This window comes from Phasianus colchicus, chromosome Z (genome assembly GCF_987193195.1).
Source record: "Phasianus colchicus chromosome Z, bPhaCol1.hap1.1, whole genome shotgun sequence".
Classification (NCBI taxonomy): Eukaryota; Metazoa; Chordata; class Aves; order Galliformes; family Phasianidae; genus Phasianus; species Phasianus colchicus.
This window is the reverse complement of record NC_143476.1, coordinates 23,351,985-23,372,828: the sequence shown is the minus strand read 5'-3', so window position 1 is coordinate 23,372,828 and position 20,844 is coordinate 23,351,985. Positions and strand designations below refer to the sequence as shown.

The following is a 20,844-nucleotide window of genomic DNA, read 5'->3' as shown; positions in this document are numbered from 1 at the left end:
AGAACATGGATTTAGTATATCTAATGTACATCCCTCTCTTTCTGCTCTTCTTCAAATATAAAAAGGAATTAACTGCTGCAGAGACATTTCAGTATGGAGAAGTTACAGGTTGATGCTTTAGATGCGTCCTACTGCCTGCTTTTATTTTCACTCTGGAAGCACAGAGAGGTTGCCAGGGTATTCATTACTGGCTAATCTAGCTGCCAAATGGTAGGGCATGTCCGTGACCTGCTGCAGCCATCTTTCTCTGCCCTCCTAGTGGCTCTTCTGGAGTAACAGAATCTAGCTGAAATAACTGGATTGACTTGGTCACATTAGTAGTTGCAGCCCTGGACCCTGGGCACTGATTTCCTTGCAGCCTCACTAAGCCCTCTATGTACGCTGCTGTCACTCTGTGTGTATAAAGAGGAGAAGGAGCTGATAAAGCCATTACACTTAGATGTTCAGCAAACTGGGTGCCCAGCAGAAGCACCAGGTGCAGTGCTAAGAAGAACTAAGAAGAACTAACATGGAGATTTTGGAAAGGGTCCAGAGGAGGGCCACGAAGATGATCAGGGGGCTGGAGCACCTCCCCTATGAGGACAGGCTGAGGGAGTTGGGTTTGTTCAGCCTGGAGAAGAGAAGGTTGCGGGGCGACCTCATTGCAGCCTTTCAATATCTGAAGGGAACTTACTCCCAGGAGGGGAGTAAACTCTTCATAAGGGCTGATAATAGCAGGACACGGGGAAATGGTTTTAAGTTAAAAGAGGGAAGATTTAGGTTGGATGTTAGGGGGAAGTTTTTTACTAGGAGGGTGGTTAGGTCCTGGAACAGGCTGCCCAGGGATGTTGTGGATGCCCCGTCCTTGGAGGTGTTCAAGACCAGGTTGGACGAGGCTCTGGGCAACCTGATCTAGTAAAGGTGTATGTTTGGTGGCCCTGCTAGGCAGGGGGGTTGGAACTACATGATCCTTGAGGTCCCCTCCAACCCAGGTCATTCTGTGATTCTGTGATTCTGTGATCAGAGTAACAGAGTAGTACTAACTGCTTGTGCTCAGAAATTCCAGTGCTGATTCTGCAGCAACAGGCGTGTGACTTGCCATACCAGCTGCTACATACACATAATTATCCTGCTCTTGAACCCCACTAACAGTTTAACTTGGAAACAGTTTGCTTTTGTTGCCTTCTCTAAATAGCTCTGCTGCATTGTACTGTGAAACTGTCCCGAGATTTACCTCTGCAGGTAGGTGACTGTGTTTTGTTCAGAGATTAATTGGGTGCTGAGACCTTTTGCAAGTAAATGTATTATCCAAGCAGTAAATGGTTCATTATTTTTACTGTATCAAACTAGAGAAAGAACAGTAGCATTTACTTACTGACTTGGCGATTGCTTGCTAGTAATCATAATCCAAAATTAGAGAATTTAAATATTAATGATCAAGATTACTGTGTGCTCTTTTTCCAGTATGAAATGTGAGTATGTGAAATATTTTATCTACCTAATTTTTGAGCCAAAGAAGTAAATTCCACTCAAAATAATCTTGGAACTAATTTCTTTATGATTTTAAAAGGAGCCACGAAAAATGCCACAAAGTCCTAATTGTTTTGCAATTAGAAGCTTTCTCTCAGTGGAGTACTAACAGTGTTACTAGGTAAGCATGAATTGGGAAAAATATGTGAATTGAAAATTACATTTAAGAAGCAGGGCTCTGAGAAGACCTAGATGTATAACTTTTCTCTTTTACAATTCCATTGAAAATCCTATTGTGGAGCTTAATAAATGGAAAAGCCACAACCACCAGTAGCCCTCATCCAGGTGATTGATCAAATGCTTTTTTTTTTTTAATTCTAAGAAATGATTTTAAAATTTCCTGTTTGCGTATCTCACTCAAAAAACATTTCCTTTGTTTATTTAGTTGTATTATCTAACTACTAAATACTGCTTTTACTCACAGCTTTTACTCATACTGAAAACAGCTAAGACTGAGTGAAATGCAGCTTATTTATTCTTTGTCAACAAAGTCACTTGTTAAACATAAAGCTAGTTATCTGTACAAGCTCACTGATGGCTAAGGTAGTTATGCAGAGGAAGGAAGGAGCCATATTCACTTCCAGTCCCTTTGGCTAAGCAGCGAGGGAAATGGTTATCTGTGAAATGAATGCTTGCTCTGCAATCATTTGCTCCTGCTGTTCTGAGTTCATTTTTCAGCTCTGCTTTCACGATCTGTTCAGTTCTTCCTTCCACTGAAAGCCTTGGGAATTTTACTCTTGATTTCACTGGAAAACAGGGCTGTATCCTAATTATTTTGATTTAAAGAATAATAAGTTCAGTGGTTCATGTAAAATACTGCATTCTGTAGCTTGCTTAGTTATAACTGACTAATTTGCATCTCACAGAAGTGCTAGTCATCTCAAATTTTTATTATTTGGAAGAAACCGGGAGGAGCAGAACAGATTCTCAGACAAGAATTTCAGTGTAAATCATTTCCGCTTTTTGCCGATGTGTTCTTTTGGGAACTGATGAAGTAAAATACTTTGATGGGGGAAGGAAAATGTTGTGTGCATTAATCCTGTGAAAAAGCTTTCTTCCTTCCCTTTGTCTGAACAGGTAAGCATCTGAACTTGCTGTGAGTTAGTCACAGCAGATGTGGTTTGGAGAAAGGGGACACACGCCAGCCTGGTACCATTGCCGAGATGTTGGCACCTTAGAGGAGGGAGAATAGTTGAAGTGCAGAAAACCATTTCACTTCATTTCCACCTGACTCCCATCAACCACAAGAATACCTCAGTGTGGCATATTTGGCCCACATAGCAAATGTGAGCCTAAGAACACAGCGTTCTCTGGAGGGTGGTTAAGCTGGTCTTGCAAAGTTTTTTGATAGCACAATTTTTACACTGCTTTATATGTTTCTGGTTATGGGCAGCGATGCGTTCTGACACTTTCTGTGCACATTATGAGAAGAGCTGGCTCCGTCTGATCATCTATTGTATGGGTAGGCAGCTTTGTGGAGGGGTGCTGAAGTCTTTCTTTTCTGCCTTGACAGGCAGACCCTGTGGAAGGGCGCTGGAAGGCCAACAAGAGATGAAGCTGTCTTGAAACTACTTAATGGAGTCTTTAACAATTAGAGCAAAGTGTGTTAAAACAAAGAAACTTCTACATCTGAGGTGAACTACTGGGTGCCCTTATTGCGGTGTATTTATGCAAACAATAAATAAACTTCATTAACACACAGCAGGATATATAGAGGTGGTAAAGAAAAGCATTCCTCGTTTCATCACTGCACCAATAATCAGTTTTCTAACACAAAGTGGAGATTTGTGAATACTCTTAGTGATGTGAAATAATGCTAAAGAGTGGATGAACCAGGATGCCTGAGAATGAGCTCCTCTGTTTTTTCTTGCAGGAATTCTGCAGCAGTGGGTCATGGATGTTTCTGCTATGCACTGATGCGTTCCATCCCAGTTGCCATCTACATCGTTTTGGTAACAGGCCTGCGGTACCACCTGTTCATATGGAGCGTCTTCTCACCAAAGCTGCTTTACGAGGGAGTGCATGTGTTCATCACAGCCGCTATCTGCTTGTTCTTTACAGCCATGGACCAGAACCACTCTCAGAAGGTGCAAGACTGAAAATAAGTGTGTAGCACACAGTTCTGTACTGTGATGCCTTGTGTGTCTCTGGAATGTAAGAAGGATGACAGTGGCTTCAAATTGTTGTGCAGAGTGTGAAGAACAATGTTGTGTATTTTAGCCAATTCCACATAGGGCTTGAAGGGCTTGTCCCGTGTTACACAGCTTGCTTTAAAAATGCTGAATTGAAATAAACTGTTTTATCTTATCATAGATAATTTTGTTCTTTAGCTGTCATTATGACAATGCCTGCATAACTGAGTTGCAATATTACATGACAGTCAATTTTGCTGTATGCCAAATATCAAGTTGTATTTTTAATATGTAACTTGGAGAGATATCTAACACTGATTTTTTTTTTTTCCCCAATTCTTTAATGATTTGGAAGCTAGATTTAAATGAACTTCCTTGAGCTTTAAAGAAAAATACTCTCTTTGGTAAAAAGATGAGCACTGTGTCTCATATTAAGTCATTCTTGAGCTTCTGTTTTTTTTTAATCAATTTTTATGTCTGGCTCTTTTCACTGACTTGGAAGATGAAGAAGCAAAAGTTCATTAAATGCTGCCCCCCCAAAATCTTATAACCTTATATAAGGGTTACCCTAACCCTAAGTCAGAAATATGTGTGTATTTGCAAATGTGAATGTGGTTTCTTTTTTTCCAAGACACAGACAATGAGAGATTTTTGTTTCACACATCTATATAATAAACATGTAGGAAGAAGGCACTCTTCTGCACTCACTAGTAAAGGCAGTGAGTGTAGACAAAAAAAAACACCAAAACGCTAAGTGGTTTAATCATTGAAACTTGAAAAAAGGCCTAACTGTTCAATGTTTTTGATTTAATTAAAATAATTGCATACACATAAATGCAATTTGAATTTCAAAAGGTAGTTCTTGATGTAGGTATGGAGCAGCTGATCACAGGCACTGATAAAATATTTTGCACATGTGATTTCTTTTTTAGCTTCTTAGACTATGGCCTCTTAAAAATATGCAAGATGTCTTGTTGCTGTTCAACAGAGCTCATTAGCCATGAGTTTTGTTTTGTTCCTTGTGTGTATCGAACATATAATTAAATAATTCGTACAGATATCTCAGGTAAGAGGCTTTTTTGCTTTTTTGTTGTTTTTTTTTTTTGTTACCTAGACAGCATTTTTATCAAAGGCAATATTTTCTTCCTGAGTGCAGTCATTAACTGTGATAGATTTCCATCTGCATTTTGTACTTCATGCACTGGATGAGAAACACTAATGGACTGACAAAGTAATGAATCTTCTATAGACTTCATTTACTGCTAAAATATTGCATTTCTTTTTATCAACGTTTAATTGGTAATCCAGGTTGGTGGCTGCTGCACTGAAGGTTTGATCATGTTTTGTAGTTTGGAGAGTCGTAAGCCATAAGCAGGGGCAAAGCTCAGTGGGCTGAAGTACCAGAGGGATACCAGGTGTGTTTACATCACCTTCCTCTTAGTGCCATATGTAGCCACCACACACTCTTAGGAAGATAGACACTGATAGCTATCCTGATCATCAGGATAAAGGAAGGACTGATCATCAGTCTTTACTTTTATTTTTCCCCTCGTGTTTTTGTCCATGTTAGCAACCATTAGGATTTGATTTAAATATATTAGAGGTGTATCAAAAGAGGAGCTCATGGGGAAATTCACTGTTTGCTGAAAATATGAAATTAAAATGCTTTTAAGCCTGAGGTAGGTGACAGCACATTTACAAGGATCACTTAGATGGTTTTCATATTATATCTCAGCAAGTCTCTAAAAAACAGTTTTCTGGTTTTTATACATGGCACCTATTTTAATAATAGGCCATTCTGATCACTAGTGAAATTTTTTCTGAACTGTATGACAGTAAAAATTCGAGAGTTCTGGCTGTGTTGTGCTGTTCAGCTATCTGCTGGATCTGGAGCATTATTCACTGTGACCTCTTATGAGCTTGAAAATTCAGTGTTTTAGATAAATTGTTTTTCATTTAACTTGTGGATATGACGGATGGAAATCACACTGCAGCAGCAGGGAAAGCCAGAGGAGGACACTGGGGCAGGAAGCACAACATCACAATGGAATATTGAAAATAGTTTGTGTTTGACATGTCCTACACTTGTACCATGTTCATCACTCTTAGTAATTGTCTGGTAACTTGTTGCCTAGCAACAAGATGGAGATTATTAACACCTCTGTTTGCTTGGTTAAGTCCTGAGCAATTCCTAATGCTACTATAGAAGGTGTATCTAATTGGTTTGCCTCAAAGGCAAAGGTGCTAATGACAAGATGAGAGGGGTTAGGGAGAAGGTGCTTCTGGGGTGCAGAATCCTAGAACAATAGGGGATTCATTGGTTACATTCACAGTATACTTCATTCCTTACTAATTTTGTTTGCTGTTCCTAGTTGTCTATGGGACACTATCTAACACTTGGGTCTAAATTGGTCTGTGTATTAATTTTGAATTTCTTTGGATTGCTTAATTAATCATAGTGTCTCCTTTCTCCTCTAAAACTGAAAAATATTCATATCATAATCCAAGAAGAAACAAATGGCCTGGAAGAACTGTTATCTCAGTGTTCAGGATAGGAAGGAGGAATTTTGACCACAATTCTGTGAGGTGTTAATACATGAGAATAGATAATACCCCCAGAAAATGGCGCTTTCGGCTTCAAAATCATCAGTTTTCTTCTCCCTGACCTTTGTCTTTGAATATCGGCAAATTAAATTCTGTTTTGACTCTTTATCAGCTCTTGGGCTGCATACAAGGCTGGGGCAGGGAAGAAATGAGCAAGTTCTCACCTCAGGAAGATAAACTGAAAAATCACCTAACAAATGATTTTATTTTTTAACAAAGTTTTGTCAATTCATGTGAGATTGCAGATGATTTCACACAGGTTCTCACTGTAACAGTAGTTAGCTTCTCCTCTCCCCTTCTAATCCCTGCTGCCCTTATCATGCTGATCTTCTCCAAAGCCCTCAGACAAAGAGGAATGAGTGATGTGGGAAGCAGCAGTGGAACACAAACAGTTTCTGCTGTCCCGACTGTTCTGGTCTCTCTGCTGCCCAGGTTCTCTAGTCTGCAGCTTCCTCAGGAGTGCTCTATGCACAAGGACAGACTTTTCTGCTGCAATCAAGTTTTGGCACACAGTAGCTTTTTCCACTCAGTATCTTTACTGGTCAGAGCTGTGTTCATCCAGTTAATGGAGACCAGCGTCTTCCTCAGTTTTGGTCAGTCGACCAAAAAGGAATTCCTCCTACTCGTATTTCACATAGTATACCTCCATATTTCTTCTCTGTAGAGAAAGCCAAGTTCTCCACATAAGCCAGCAGACCACTGAAACTGTGTCCCAGCCCTTAGAGCAGGCAGCGGGCATGCCACTACGCCACTCTCCCGTGTGGTGCTGCCAGTAGAATTCAGGGCACTTTTTTTGGAATTCCTCCCTTAAAACATATGCAGATGGAATTATACTTGTCTCCACAACTGCACAGTCATAGAATAAGAGGATGCAGCAGATGCAACCATTTGGAGGAACTTGGGGAGACTTCTTCTGGAAGAGCCTGAAGTTTGAGCCAATGGCAGCCCTGCTCCAGAATGTTGTGCTGCAAGATCGGGCTCACAGGCAGAGAACAGCTCCAGAATCCTGATGAGCAGCAAGGGATCCTGATGTGCATTAGTGAGGGGCCCTGCAGTCTTGGGGGCCCACTATGGCTTGGGCTGCTCTTGCAGAGCATGGGCAGCCAGTGTGTCAGAGAGGTCCTTCCCACCCAACCAGTAAGCGCAGTTACCAGAGGGAGCTCTGCATCCAGTCTGGGCACTGATTAGTGAATGCAGGGGAGGCCACAGGGATGAGGAGGCAGGGAGGTTAGATCTAGATGATTTTTGAGGTCCCTTCCAACCCAAGCCATTCTATGATTCATTCTATGTGGAGGCACTGGAGCATGACTTTCCAGCAGTAAGACCGAGTGTGTGTTTCTGATAGACACACACCAGCACAGTGCCGTGCTGCACACAACCACACACACTAATAAAGAAAGCAGAGATTTTCTGACACCCACATAAACACAGAGCACGTGCAAAATGGTGAGCAGCTCTGGCAGCCCAGTCCTGTTCTTCTCATCCAGCTGTTGAGAACACTAGGAACACATGGACACAAACCTCTGTCCAGATGCCAGCAGCAAGGCAAACATAACATGTACATTTACATTCAGCTGGCCATTTTATCCATTTTTTCCTCTGTTTTCCCACATTTGTTCCTTTCCAAGCAATCCTGACAGTTCTTTTTCAGTTTTTTCCCTAAGCATCACACAATAGCTCTTGTGTGTTCTCTCAATCCCTTAAAAATATCCCATAATATGTTTTAATGAGTCCCCATGTACTCCTCCCATCATGTCCTATTATGAGCCCTTCAGGTAGCAGCCTCCTTCAGTATGCCAGCAGACTGGTTTCTCTGATCAACTCGTACTGATGAGCTCCAGATCAGGGGCAAATGTCTAAGGGCTCAGTGAGAGATTAAATTAATAGTCAAATGAGTGATTAAGCAATGAGGTTGGAAGAGATCCTCACCGTGTCCTTGTTCATCTGACCTCTCCAGTCCTTGTGTTAACTGTGAACAGTCTTTAAAGCCACTTGAATTCACAGAGACCTATGCTTTGTTTGGCAAGGGACCCTTTGGGCTGCCACCAGTTTGCAGGGCAGAGGAGACTCTTCTCAGAAGTGGATAGGGACAGCCCCAAGGACAATAGGCATGGGAGGCAGGGTGAAGCAGTGCAAGGGAGACAGAGAGATCTGCTTGCACAGGAAGGGGTTTACTGACAGGAACAGGGCCCTTGCCTCCACCCTTGTACATTGCAGATTCATTAGGGTTTTAAAACACCACTAAGATCACCAAGTCTAACCGTCAGCCCACCCCCACCATGCCCACTGACCATATCACTCAGTGCTACATACACAAAGTTCTTGAACACCGCACGGACGGTGACTGCACCACCTCCCTGGGCAGCCCGTGCCACTGCATCACCAACAGAAATTCTTCTCAATATCCAACCTGAAGTACTGCTGGTGCAACTTGAGGCCATCCCCTCTCCTGTTACTGTTACCTGGGAGAAGAAGCCAACCCCCATGCTGCCAGGGCAGGTTCAGGTTGGATACTAGAATAAATTCTACTCTGAAAGAGTGCTTGCTCGTTCTTCTTTACTTTCCATGTGTTATGTACAAAATGACACAAGATAAATTATGAGATGTTTGAGCCATGGTGTGGAGGCCTGTGCTAAGATGAGAAATCCTGTAAAGACCAAGGAGCCGTTTCAAGCTATGCAACTTTCAGATCAATCTCTTGAATCCTGGACTGATTCCTCATTCAGCTTTTTAAGACTCACAGAGTAGGGAAGAATGGCTTGTAAATACTGAAACTATGATTTCAGGTATTTTCCTATTTGCAGTGGTTTAGTATAATCATAAGTGATGTGACTTCCAGAATACTCTCTTTTTTATTCCTTTCTTCTCTCCTCATTCTTTCTCACTCACACTCTTTTTTCTTCCTTTTTCCTCCTCTTTCTTCATTCTTTCTCTTCTTTTAATCTATTTGCTTTATTCAGATCATCTTGAAGTTGTTAGAGACCCATCTCTCTCTCTTCTTTCTTTTTCTCTCTTGAAGTTGCTGAGTAATGCACGACTTACTTACATTTCTTGTAAAATCGTGTTGTTTAGCCTCACAGCATAGGCAGAACTGTAAGAGTGCCAATATTTTAATGTAATTGTAGTACAGAGATTCTTATTAAAACTAATGATTGTGTTTGGAACTTGAGTATTAATTTTACCTTAATCTAACCAGAGGATTTGCAAATCTGGTCATCGCTCCCTCTCTTCCAAGTTGAGACATGACACTCTGAGGTCAGCCAGCTCCCTACTGCATTCTGCCAGGCCTTGGTGTCCCAGCATGGCCCCCTGAGCCTCAGGAAAGAAACATATTATCCACAGTGGTGTGACAGGGTGTTACTGCCTCAGCTCTCCCTGGCCAACATGGAGCCACAGTCACAGAATGTGCTGCCCTTGGTGTTCCTCGTTGCTACACAGGCTCAGAGAGCTGCAACAAGGCAGAGAGCTGTGAGGAGCCAGGCTTTTGCTGGGCAGCTCCTGGGCTCAAGCCCACTTGACCCCAGCCGCCAACAGGAGGAGCCTCAAATCCTGCTGCCTCAAATGCTTTTTCCAGGATGTTGCCTAAGGTAGAGGGAAAAGAGGAAAACATCAGAGCTCGTTTCCTCAGCCCTGGCTTCCAGCCCTGACCTACAGCAGGAACTTGCTTGGGGAGCCTCAGAGAGAGGCTTTATGTATCAAAACTTGACAGATTTGTTTTTAAAACTTCATAAGGAACTCAATGACAGGTTGCAATTAAAAGCTCTGTGCCCCCATCTGCTGTTTTTAGCCCATGGAATGTGGCATCATGGTGGTGTGGCTCAGTTGCTGGAGCCAGCCCCCTCAAGGATGAACCAGAAAGCTGAGTGCCTGGCAGGCTGTGGGGTGCAGGCTGGACTTTTACCCACTTCATCCTGCCTGCATCTCCTTGGGATGTGGCAGTGAGCTGAGCTGAACACTGCCCCATGTGGGCCCAAGACACTCCACCAGAAACAGCCCCATAGTCCTTCTACACACAGGCTGAGTCCCAAGGAAAACCAGTCTGCTGCCCTCCTGCATTGAACCTGCACTAGAAAGCCTGGAAAGAGCTGGGGCAGCAAGCTTTGTACTGCTTACTGAGGATGCATTCAATCATAGAATCATAGAATCACAGAATCATAGAATGGCCTGGGTTGAAAAGGACCATAATGATCATCTAGTTTCCACCCTGCACTTGGCCTCACTGAATCTCATTAGGTTTTCATGGGCCCATTTTTTCAGGTCCCTCTGAATGGCTTCCCTTCTTCCAATGTATTGACTGCACCGCTCAGCTTGGTGTCATCTGTGAACTTGTTGTGACACCACTCGTTACTAGTCACCAGCTGGATTTAAATCCATTCACCACCATTCTCTGGGATCAGCCCTCCAGCCTGTTCTTCACTCAGCAAAGAGTGTACCTGTCCAAGCCATAAGCCTGCCCCCCACAAGCCCTAGGTAGCGGTTTTGCTGAACCCGTTTCCTGACTGATGCAAGAATCGATCTATCATTTCGTGATCACTCTGCCCAAGACAGCTTATGACCACTTTACCTCCCACCAGTCTTTCTCTGTTTGTGAACAGCAGGTCTAGCACGGCACCTCCCCTAGTAGGATCTCTTACCAGCTATGTCAGGAAGTTTATCTTCTATACATTCCTGGAACCTTTCAGACTTTCTTCAGACTGCTTTCTCTGGGCTGTATTGTATTTCCAGTGTATATCAGGGAAGTTGAAGTCAGCCACAAAAACAATGGATAGAACTGCATGACTTCTGCCAGGTGCTTGAAGAATGCATCATCTGTCTGTTTCTCCTAGCTAGGCAGGCTATAGAAGATCCCACCAAGATGTCAGCCTTGTTGGCCTCCCCCTGATCTTTAACCATATGGACTTGACCTTACTAGTCCCAGCATTCAGCTCTACAGTACTGAAACACTCCCTAGCATTGAGATCTTCAACGGCTTTATTTAATTGGACCTGCTGTGGGCAAGTGTTGGTACTGAGTTGAGCTGAATTGCAGAGGCTGTTCCAGACAACATCTTCAAGGATTCTGGGGTTCTACTATGTTTAAGGTTGACTCTGATATTTATTTTCAATGGAGTCTTTTACAGTCTATTCCTGACGTCAGAGATTTCTATCATTGATTTAGTGGCAAAAAAAAAAATTAAATAATAATAATAATAAAAGTAACCAACAGGAAATACAATATCTTTTTTTTTTTTTTTTTAAGTATATATATATATATATATATATATATATTTAATAAGAGACCAACATTGCAGCTTAAACATGGTGTTTCATGTTTGGCTTTGATTTTTTTTTATCTAGCTTTGCACTTTTACCTTAGATTCAAGAAGCAAGAGTCCCTGCAAGAAGGAGAGATCCTATGCCCTCTGCTCTTAAACCATGCCACCTACAGTGCCTCTGCAGCTGAAGGATTCCCAGTGTCGATGATGAAGGATGCCATTTTCCCTCTGGTTCTGCTGCTGTGAAACAGACAATCCCCTAAAATGTTCAGCTCACCCACCAAGCCTGAGGTGGAAGCTCTGGCTCAGCTGTGATCTCTATAGGCCCAACTCTGTGTTCATGGGGTAGTGCACATTCAGGTGACTTACATTCTGAAGATGTTTTTCCATCTGAGAACTAGGCCTGTGGACAGTAATTCCTGCATTTTGCCTGAGGGAGGATGTACATAAGGTCATCCCAAAGGACCTATTAACAGTTAGCATTTGGTAAAACCCTTGAGTGGCTATCAGGGGCAACCGTGTTTTTCAGCAAGTGTCTCCTCCACCCTGTAACGCTGCTGTCCTTCCCAGCCCCTCTCAATGAGGAGGACACATATTCAACATCACATTAGCTTAAATTGAAGATTAAATTTGATCCATAGCTCAAAACAACACACTTTTTGCACAAGGCTGTTGTCATTTCAAGAATGAGGCTTCTAGGCACTTAGAAACGGGCTTCACTAAGGACAGCATTTAGTCTCTAAATTGGCTATACATGGTAAAGCTTTCATCTGTTATGTTTTTTTTTACTCCTCTGATTTTTTCATTGCAACGTATTTAGCAATATCTACTGCAAAAAACACTGGTGATGCAAAGCACATGCAGCAAATGTGCACCCAGCCTTACGTGGTTCAGCATTTCCCTATTATGAAAAATGGAAGCTGATTGCACAGCGCTTTCTGGATGCAGAACTTCACAATGGGTCAAAATAACCCTACATCACCCCAAGCATCTGTCATGCTGCAAAACCTGTTTGTGAAGAAGCTGGTCTCTGGTCCCAGAGGTGGAGCTGGAGAGTTTAGGCTTGCTGATTTGTCTCATGTTAATTAGCCACCATTTATGCAAAGCAGTTACTGAGCAAAGTTAGTGTGCAGATCCTTTCTGTGGCAGGGCATAAGGTCAAATTAAAGAAGACATGCAGCTGAAGTATGCCTTGGCCACAGAAATCAACATCTTACTCCCAAATGGTAGCAAGGACTGAGTTTCTTTGCTGTCTGTAGCTCTGCCAATAGTGTGTTTCTGGGGGAGTGAACACCTCCTTTCTGCTCTGAGTGTTAACCGAAAGAGCCCAGCATTGTCTGCTGGAACTCTCAGCTTCCCTCCTGCCCTCCCATAACTTGCTGAGATAGCCTGTGGTTCTGTACCACTGAAGGGAGGTGTGCATATTGCCAAGGAGGCTGCAACACAGCACGCCTTGAAGCCACTTGCACTGAGATGCCTGTGTGTGCTAAATCCTTTGGTGAATAGCAGCATGGGACACAGCCCATGGTTTACAAAGTGCAGGCAGGCTGATGCATGAAGCACACTGAAGACAAAGGCATGGAAAACGGTTCTCCTCCTCTCACATATTTGGCTCCTGGAGGCAGCTTTCAGAAGGTGTCTTTGCTTCACATGCTTCAGGTCTGGCAGGAGGGTGGGGAACTGCTGTGACAGCTGAGATGAAAACCAGGTGGGACAGAAAGAGCACTGCCAGGAAGGTGCAGGGACAAAACAAGTAAGAGACTGTAGGCAGCAGGGAGGGTGCACCAAATTCCATCTGCCCTTGTCACACACATAACATCTCTGAGTGAGCCAAATGAAGACATTTTATGAGAACCCCAGGGGAAAAAAACTGACTGGGAGTAATAGTTATATATATATATATATATATATAAAAACTCACAATCGCTGCCTTCCAGTATGCTTCTATCCTAGCATCAGAGAAATAGTATTACTGGTGTGTGTGGAGGGAAAGGGGACATAGGAACAAACTGCTGACCTGTTTCAGTCAAACCTGGAGAAAAGCAGAGGTCTTAGGATCACTCTGAGTTCCTGCACCTCTGAAGAATCTCAGAACAGGGCCTTGCTAAGGCCACTTGGCTAGCATCCACTCAGCACAAAAGCAGCTGTCTGTCCAGACCATGCAGTATGCCTTGGGCAAAGCATGGTTGTTGAAACCCAATTTTGCTGATTCCGCAAGCCCTAGAACAGCTTGCTTTAAATACATACTGAGGAAGTTTCTGCAAGCATTCACTCCAGACAGAAAAAAGCAGCAAGAATTCTTCGGCAAATATGCTTCAGTAACAGGGCTTGTGATGTAGGCTTAGCTTAGAGCGAGGGCATTGTCCATAGCTTAGCTAAAGAATCCTTGTGGTGAAGTCTGGATAGCCAATACTTGTTTTGCCTCCTGAATACAGGTGTAGGGTAAGAGCTGAGACATCTTTTCCATCCTTTTGTGCATTGCTGCACCTGCTGGTATCTGAGAAAACATCTGCATTACACTTTCATCTCAAAAAGTGCCACACTACCTGCCTAGGACTTGGATGTGAGTTGCAGTGAAAGCCTCTTCCCCTCTACAGAGTGTTCTGAGGATGCTCCTGGGGGATGTCTGCTACCAACAGGGACATACAGAGCTCTCCTACCTTGAAGGTAAGCACAAAGATCACAGAATTATAGAATCATCAAGGTTGGAAAAGACCTCCAAGATCATCCAGTCCAACTGTCCACCTACCATCAATACTTCCAGTGTTGGTCAATCATTCCTTCTGCCTACCCTGGAAAACTCTCGTGTAGAGCCTGCTTGCTTGCCCTGGGTGAATTTGGAAAAATCAGTGTTAGATATCAGAAGAGAGCATGGCTAGTAGACAGGTATAGCACAAACAAGCTATTTAAAGCCCCAGATTCTGATGATAAAATACTAGATGATTAGCAAAGTAATTTTACTCCATCTGCAACAAATGCACTCATTTGCATGAAGAGTGCTGTGAACGTAGATTAGCTGAAACAAAAGCACAGAGATTGGGCAGTTTTCCTCTTTGAAGCAGAGATTATAATTAGTTCGTATTTCTGTATGTGATGGTTTTAAAATGCCTTCACTGAATACTGAGCAAGTGTAACTTCTCTGGTAGGGTTTCACCTATTGTGTGATACTTAACTCAAATTGTTGGATCCTCTTCTTCAGACCATCAAGATTTTCTTGCTGTCTTTATACCTGTGTCACCCCCTACTCCCCCCAACCCCCCCAAGCCTTCTAAAGATACCATTTGCCTGGGATGGGCTTTTTAGTATTATTGTTCAATGGCCTTGCTCCATTCCCACAGTAACCAGGGGAGCTGTGTTCATGCTGCCAAGAGAGCCCTAACATGCAAATCGTTTCTAGTTCCTCTCATTGAAATCTTTTGCTTGCCTGATGCTGTATTGTTTAAAATGTCTTAAGTACTCTTAGAAAATAAAGACCAAATCAGTTTAATTTTGCATTTGAAATGTCAGTGTCATGCTGCTTTTATGTAGGCATATGCATATTTAGTATTATTTTCTGAGTGTAATTGCCTTAAGTGCTGTTGATCATGCAAAGAGAATGATGCATCCTCTGACTCAAGGGTTTGAGAATCAAAGATCCAAATCCTGCAAATGCTTAAGCATGTGGAGAAAGCCTTCTCAAGGGATGATGCAGGCATCCAGCTACTCTTGAATTCAAGGCTGTCCACATTTAGCAGATTGAACCCAGCAGAAGCATACAGCATGTCCTCCCTGAGCAGTACTGCTGATTGTAGGGAGAATGTTTGCAGGGGAAGGAGAAGGACTTATGAGGACAAATGCATGAAAAGGTGATGAAGTATTTGAAATCAAATAGAAATAGCTAGATGGGGCAGAGAAAACAACAAGAAGCCAAATGGACAGAGAACATTTAAGGAAGACTAGGGCATGTGTGAATCAAGGGTCAGAGCAGATCCTTCAGCCTCCTGAAGGCAACATGAAAATGTCAGGTTGAACTTGTTTTTCAATATGTTTGGGAAAGGTCTGTTGTGACTAGCTCCAGCAGAGTATCTTGCTCAATTGAAATACCTAGAAGAGAAGGGTGGGCCTGGGAAATGAGACCAGTCTGAAGAGCAGTAGCATTAATAAGAGCTGACAATTCAGATTGCCTACTTTTACTGTACACCCTACCCTCCATCCTTATTTGGAGGAATATTCATTCATTTCTACATTGCATGATTTCTCATGAGCATTCTCTCACAATTACAAACTTACTGTGATGATCCATAGCATTTTGTCTTGCCTTTTAATCTTCAGCTTGATTTGATGATGAGCCATAACATCCTGGGATCCTGCCATAGTCACCCTCACAGCTACAGATGTATTCAGAGCATTTGTGTCTTGGTGCAGTGGAAGTAGAAAAACAGGGAGGGATCAGAAAAGTTGTAAATGCAGTATATAAATATCCAAGGAAATTATATCCTGAGTGTTACTAGAGTTAATAGTATGGATTTTTTTTCATGTGTGAATGTTTTACAAAAGAGCAATTTTATGGATCTCATTCCATTGAGTTGCTTGCTCTTTAAAGGTAACATTTGAGGAAAGGCCCTCCCATGTGAGTAGAGGAGGTAGGCCTGTTTTAAGAAAGACCAAACCTAAAGTCTTGACAGCAGTTGGGAATTTCTTTGTTTTAAAGTGATAGGGTTTTTCTGGTGAAAGAAAACAACAGCTTTTTGAACTCGTCCTCTTACAGGAACATGAAGATGACTGCAAGTGGAACTCAGTGTATGCATTGGCTTGCATTTTATACTTCTTTGACAGCTCTCCTACTTCTCATACATCTTCTGCTCTTTCTTGCTGTTACTGCTGCAGCTACTGAGTCCTGCGCTACTCAGGTATACACAAGCCAGCCTGAGGGAATATCAATGTCATGTACTTCTTCCAGGGTCCATCTCACAGCTTTGTCCCTGCTTTTCAGTGCATGCATTTGTTCACCTTCTGTATTTCACATATCTGTGTTGAAAGAAGCCCAGCTTGGATTCAAGAGCAGGGAAGGCTTTTTAGATAGCTCATGTCTCTTTCTTCACATGGTAGTTACTGCCTTTGGGTATGTACATACTCAGGCTGCTGGGATCCTATTCCAGTAAATCAAATGACAGTGATCCATCTCAGCATTTTCTGCAGGCTTCTTCATAACTGCTGTATATCATATGAGACAAGACTTACGAAAACATGAATATTTGAGGCTAGTAACTGATGAGGCAGAAGGAACACTGCTACCTGGCAAGCACAGCTTTCCAGTGTCCAGCTTTGATCCTGCAGGAGGAGAGATGAGGGCTGTAAGTGAAGAGCTAGTCATCTGGGACTGAGAACTCTTTCCACCAGGTAGGGCTCTGACAGAGAGCTGTCTTCTGCAAGCTGAAAGTCTTTGTGGCAACCAAGGAGAACCACCCTTAGCACAGCTTGCATTGTGACCTGCAGGGATCTGGGTGAGATGTCTCTGTGCACAGGGACAGGCTTGGCAGGTCTGAGTGGGAAAGGGCAAGACTTGTGGCAGTGTGGTTGAGAGAGATCAGGACCGGCTCAAAGGGAGAGATATTGTGTTTCATTTGGTAAAAATCAGCTAAAAGTTCTTACTATATGCATATGTACAGAAAGGATTATATGTATATGAGGGATATACCAGTGGGAAAAGGGACAGGAGCCTGCTTGGGGCTGCCTTGTTTTCTGGTACAGGTCTGTGAAGAACAGCAGACGTGAAGTTTCAGCTTTTATCATTTCATCCCATTTGATCACCATCAGTGAATTTTTGGATTCAGAGATCCATGGGTGTGTCAGCTGAAGACTTAATGAAGGAAACCTGCAGGTGACTAGCAGTGATGTTACCCCTGGAAAACAAAAAGCAAAGCTCAAAGCTCTACGAATGGAACTGCTGGGAAGAGAGTTAAGCACACAGAGCAGGAAACCAAGCATTTACTCCTCCACTGTGATGTCCGTAGGTGTATTTTAATATAGGCTCTTTCCCTAAAAGCAAAGAAATTTACTGATTCTAAAAAGTCTGCTCTAAAATACATCACAGTGAAAACAGTGAGAAGCTGCAGATCTATCTCCAGTGACATGATGGCATACACAGCCAAACAAGACATCTCCCAGTGTGTGGCCTTCTGCAAGGACTTGTGGTGGAGGCCACCATGCTTCAGCACAGATGGGCAGGAGAAAGTCTTGGTAAGGGAAGGTCTCTGTGATCCCTGCAGGGGCTTTAGATGAGTGACATTTGGGTCAGGGCTTAGGTCCATCTTGACTGTGAATGTTGAAACTCACAAGTGTGTCTAGGCATGAGTAATGTCTCTTGCCTAATAAGGCAAGGTTATGATGGATTCTTCCAGCTGCCAAAGTCTTTCCTGATAGCAAGACCACGTGTTCTCATCATCTTACACACGATTTGTGAGGAAAAGGCAGGAGTTTTCATACAACTGTGTTGAATGAGCAAAAGTATGGCATGATGCAAAGAGAAAGTCTGAAAGAAAAACTGCACGGTGTTACAACAGGCATGTGGTCTGCTCAGAATAGACTAACCTGAAGGTGTGCACAGAACTTTGGTGTCTTACCCAGCGGTGAGGGTGCTGCCAGGCACACTGCCCTGCAGAGCACAGCTGGTGCAAGCAGGAAGCTGGCTGATGAGATGCTGGCAGGGGAGAGCACGGTTCACTGGGGACTACTTGGAGGACCCCAGAGTGCCAATGGATGAGACTTGATAACTGAAATGGCAGGTGGAGAGCTCTTAATTTGTGCGGCTGGCTCCTTCTGTACAGAAAGACACGCTGTTTCTCCAGGCGTGTAACTGCTGGCTTGGGAGTCGTTATTTTTCAAGTGCAAAGCCTTGGCACATGTGGAGTGTGAGGGAAGACAGAAAGCCCTTATGTACCATGCTGTGCATTGGCACTGCCTGGAGATCTCTGCTGCTTTGTCTCCCAGCAATCTGACCCGGGGGCCTCACATAATGCTGTGTAAGTTGGGTAATGTTGGCTTGAGCCCAGGGGCAAAGTTGCTTGGAACTTCTGAAGGTCCTTGGTAAGAAGGCCCGCCTCTGCAGACACAGCCAGCTGGGTTTGGTTACTGTGCTTGTGCCAAGAGAGCTGCAGTGCAGCTGTCCCACGGCGAGCACAGTGTCAGGGAAGAAGCACAGCCTCAGGCCTGCTGTGGCTGTCCCGTCCCTGGTGGGACTGATCATAGTGGTTTCCAGCAGCAGGCTGTCAGCCTTCAAACCTCGCCAGTTGTTGGGACTGCTTCCCGGCAGGCTGTGCTGCACTGGAGGCCTGTGGAGCTTGGGCCCAGCCGGGATGGGAGTGTTCTGTCTGGCAGCTGCTTCCTTGGAGCTGACACAGGTGCTGTACCCTGCTTGCTTTTTGGCAGGCTGCCACAGCTGGTGGGAGATGTCCTTCAGAGGAAAACAGGGGAATATGCCAAGCAACGCCCTCAAAGACATAAGATTTTGACGTCCCTCTGTATAGAAATCTCTTGGCCTTTGCATCTCAATTCGTGCCTGTCTGGGCACGGACAATACCTAGTATCTTTGGAAGGGATAGTTCACAGGAGGCTGCATAACACCCGCTGAAAGGCAGATGCTTAAAAACACATGTATAAGCTGAGAAGTGCAGCGTGGCTTTCAAAAGGCCAGAGAATATGACATCTCCCACAGGCTTTAGCAGCAACAACTTGGAAACAAACAACAAAGCTTCCTAACAGATGTGTCACCTGTGTGCCTGACATCAAGTTTTCACCTCTTTTTTATGTCCTGGTCTAATTTCTCTCTCTCTTCCCCCCTACTCCCTGCCTGTCTCTTTACTACAAAGAAACTTTCAGTCACTTTTCAGTGGGTATTTAGATAGGGAGCCAGATACATACATTGGGCCTTCTGGTCTTGCTTCTGCAAATGTACTTGTCTAGGATGTTACAACATGATGCAAGGTCTGGTGAAGGCTGTGCTTGGCAACTAGACATTGGTGGGAGCCTAAGCAATGAGTCTATGTTTGGAGACCATAGCTCTGCTTTCCCTGGTGGATGTGCAGCAGGGGTGTGCCAACTCCGGAGCTAACTCCAGCATTCTCCGACCTTCTCAGCAAGTTGTGGCTGAAACATATGTTTTAAAAATATTTAGATAAAAATCCAAGGCACAGTCCCCACCCTCCATATTTCTAGTGGGGAATTTTTAACTGGACTGAACTGTAGCTCTGTGATAAGAAGAGATGGCAGCTAGAATTGTCCTGGTGACTGATTTTGCATTTACAAGTTACTATAGAAAACTTTTCAATCTAGAAATATTTTAGCTGGCACTTGTTTAAATTGGATTCTCTTAAAATAGCATGAGTTATTTTAGAAGTCTTTTCTGCCTTGCGCTTCTGAGTACCTATTAGGAAATATTAAGGGTGCATTCACTATGCTAAAAAGAATAATGGAGATCTTGGAGCAATCATTTCTGTGTGGGATGCTTAAAGCTTTAACACAGTTTGAAGTGATCATTTCCAAATTAAGATACCTACAGTTGGAAGTGATCATAATGTGACTTTGGCAGTTAAAAGACATAGAGTAGGAAACGGAGAGAGCTGGCAGCATGTATGTGCTCCGAATTATTAGTATTAAGTGTTTATGTGTGCACTCCGTCAGCCCATCACTGTAGTATTATTAATATCCATCCAGATATAATTGGTTTAAAAGCTACTCAGTCTAAGAGTCAGTTTCTGTGAACTGAGAACTTCATGCAGAGCTACTAATCTCAGCCAATTTACAGCAAATAATGTTGTTACTTGCAGTTGTATAGCGAGTTTTATTGTTTCCACTTATTGTATATAGCAAGAGTGTGAAAATAATGACCATTATACATCAGGGAGAACGTCCTTGTGCTTGAATCTTCATGTTAGATGGAGAGGTATGTGCCAAAGCCATGTGATGCAGAAGCAAGCTTCTGCCTGGCGTAGCTTTGGCTTTTCTGTAGTCCCTTGGGAGCCACATGATTTTTGGGAGCCTTCGTATTTTCTTCTCCCCAGCAGCATAACAGAGTTTTGGGCTCTCCAACTGATCTAGAATGGGAACCCCCTTCGCACCTAAGGTTACATCTTCAGGCTGTCACCTGCTTCTCCAGCCTACATGAAGTTATGAGGAGGTGGTCAGAGCACTGTGCTCTGTGTGCAGAAGGGAAAGGACAATAGTGCTCTTGGGGAATATGCAGCTAGAGCAGCCACTCACCTCCTGCCTGCTGACCCTAAGGCCAGCTGTGGTGCAGAGAAAGAGGGAAACATCCCTCAGGTGGTGTAGTGAGGAGCAGCAGTCCTTTGCAAGTGCATTTTTTACAAT

General features: G+C 43.4%; 1 protein-coding gene across 4 annotated transcripts in view; it reads left to right on the top strand.

Annotated features, from left to right (window-relative positions):
- Positions 1-10,859, top strand: part of PIGG (phosphatidylinositol glycan anchor biosynthesis class G (EMM blood group)) — a 128,418-nt gene extending 117,559 nt beyond the window's left edge. For 2 of the 4 annotated variants that reach the window (XM_090131772.1, XM_090131771.1), the window contains exon 12: positions 3,383-10,859. In XM_090131772.1, coding sequence (XP_089987898.1) covers positions 3,383-3,608 — 226 coding nt within the window. In that variant the 3' untranslated portion in view covers positions 3,609-10,859. Of the gene's footprint in view, positions 1-3,022; positions 3,144-3,382 lie in introns of all 4 variants that reach the window. The other 2 variants (XM_090131770.1, XM_090131769.1) reach the window with 2 other exon arrangements.
- Positions 10,860-20,844: the final 9,985 nt, after the last annotated feature.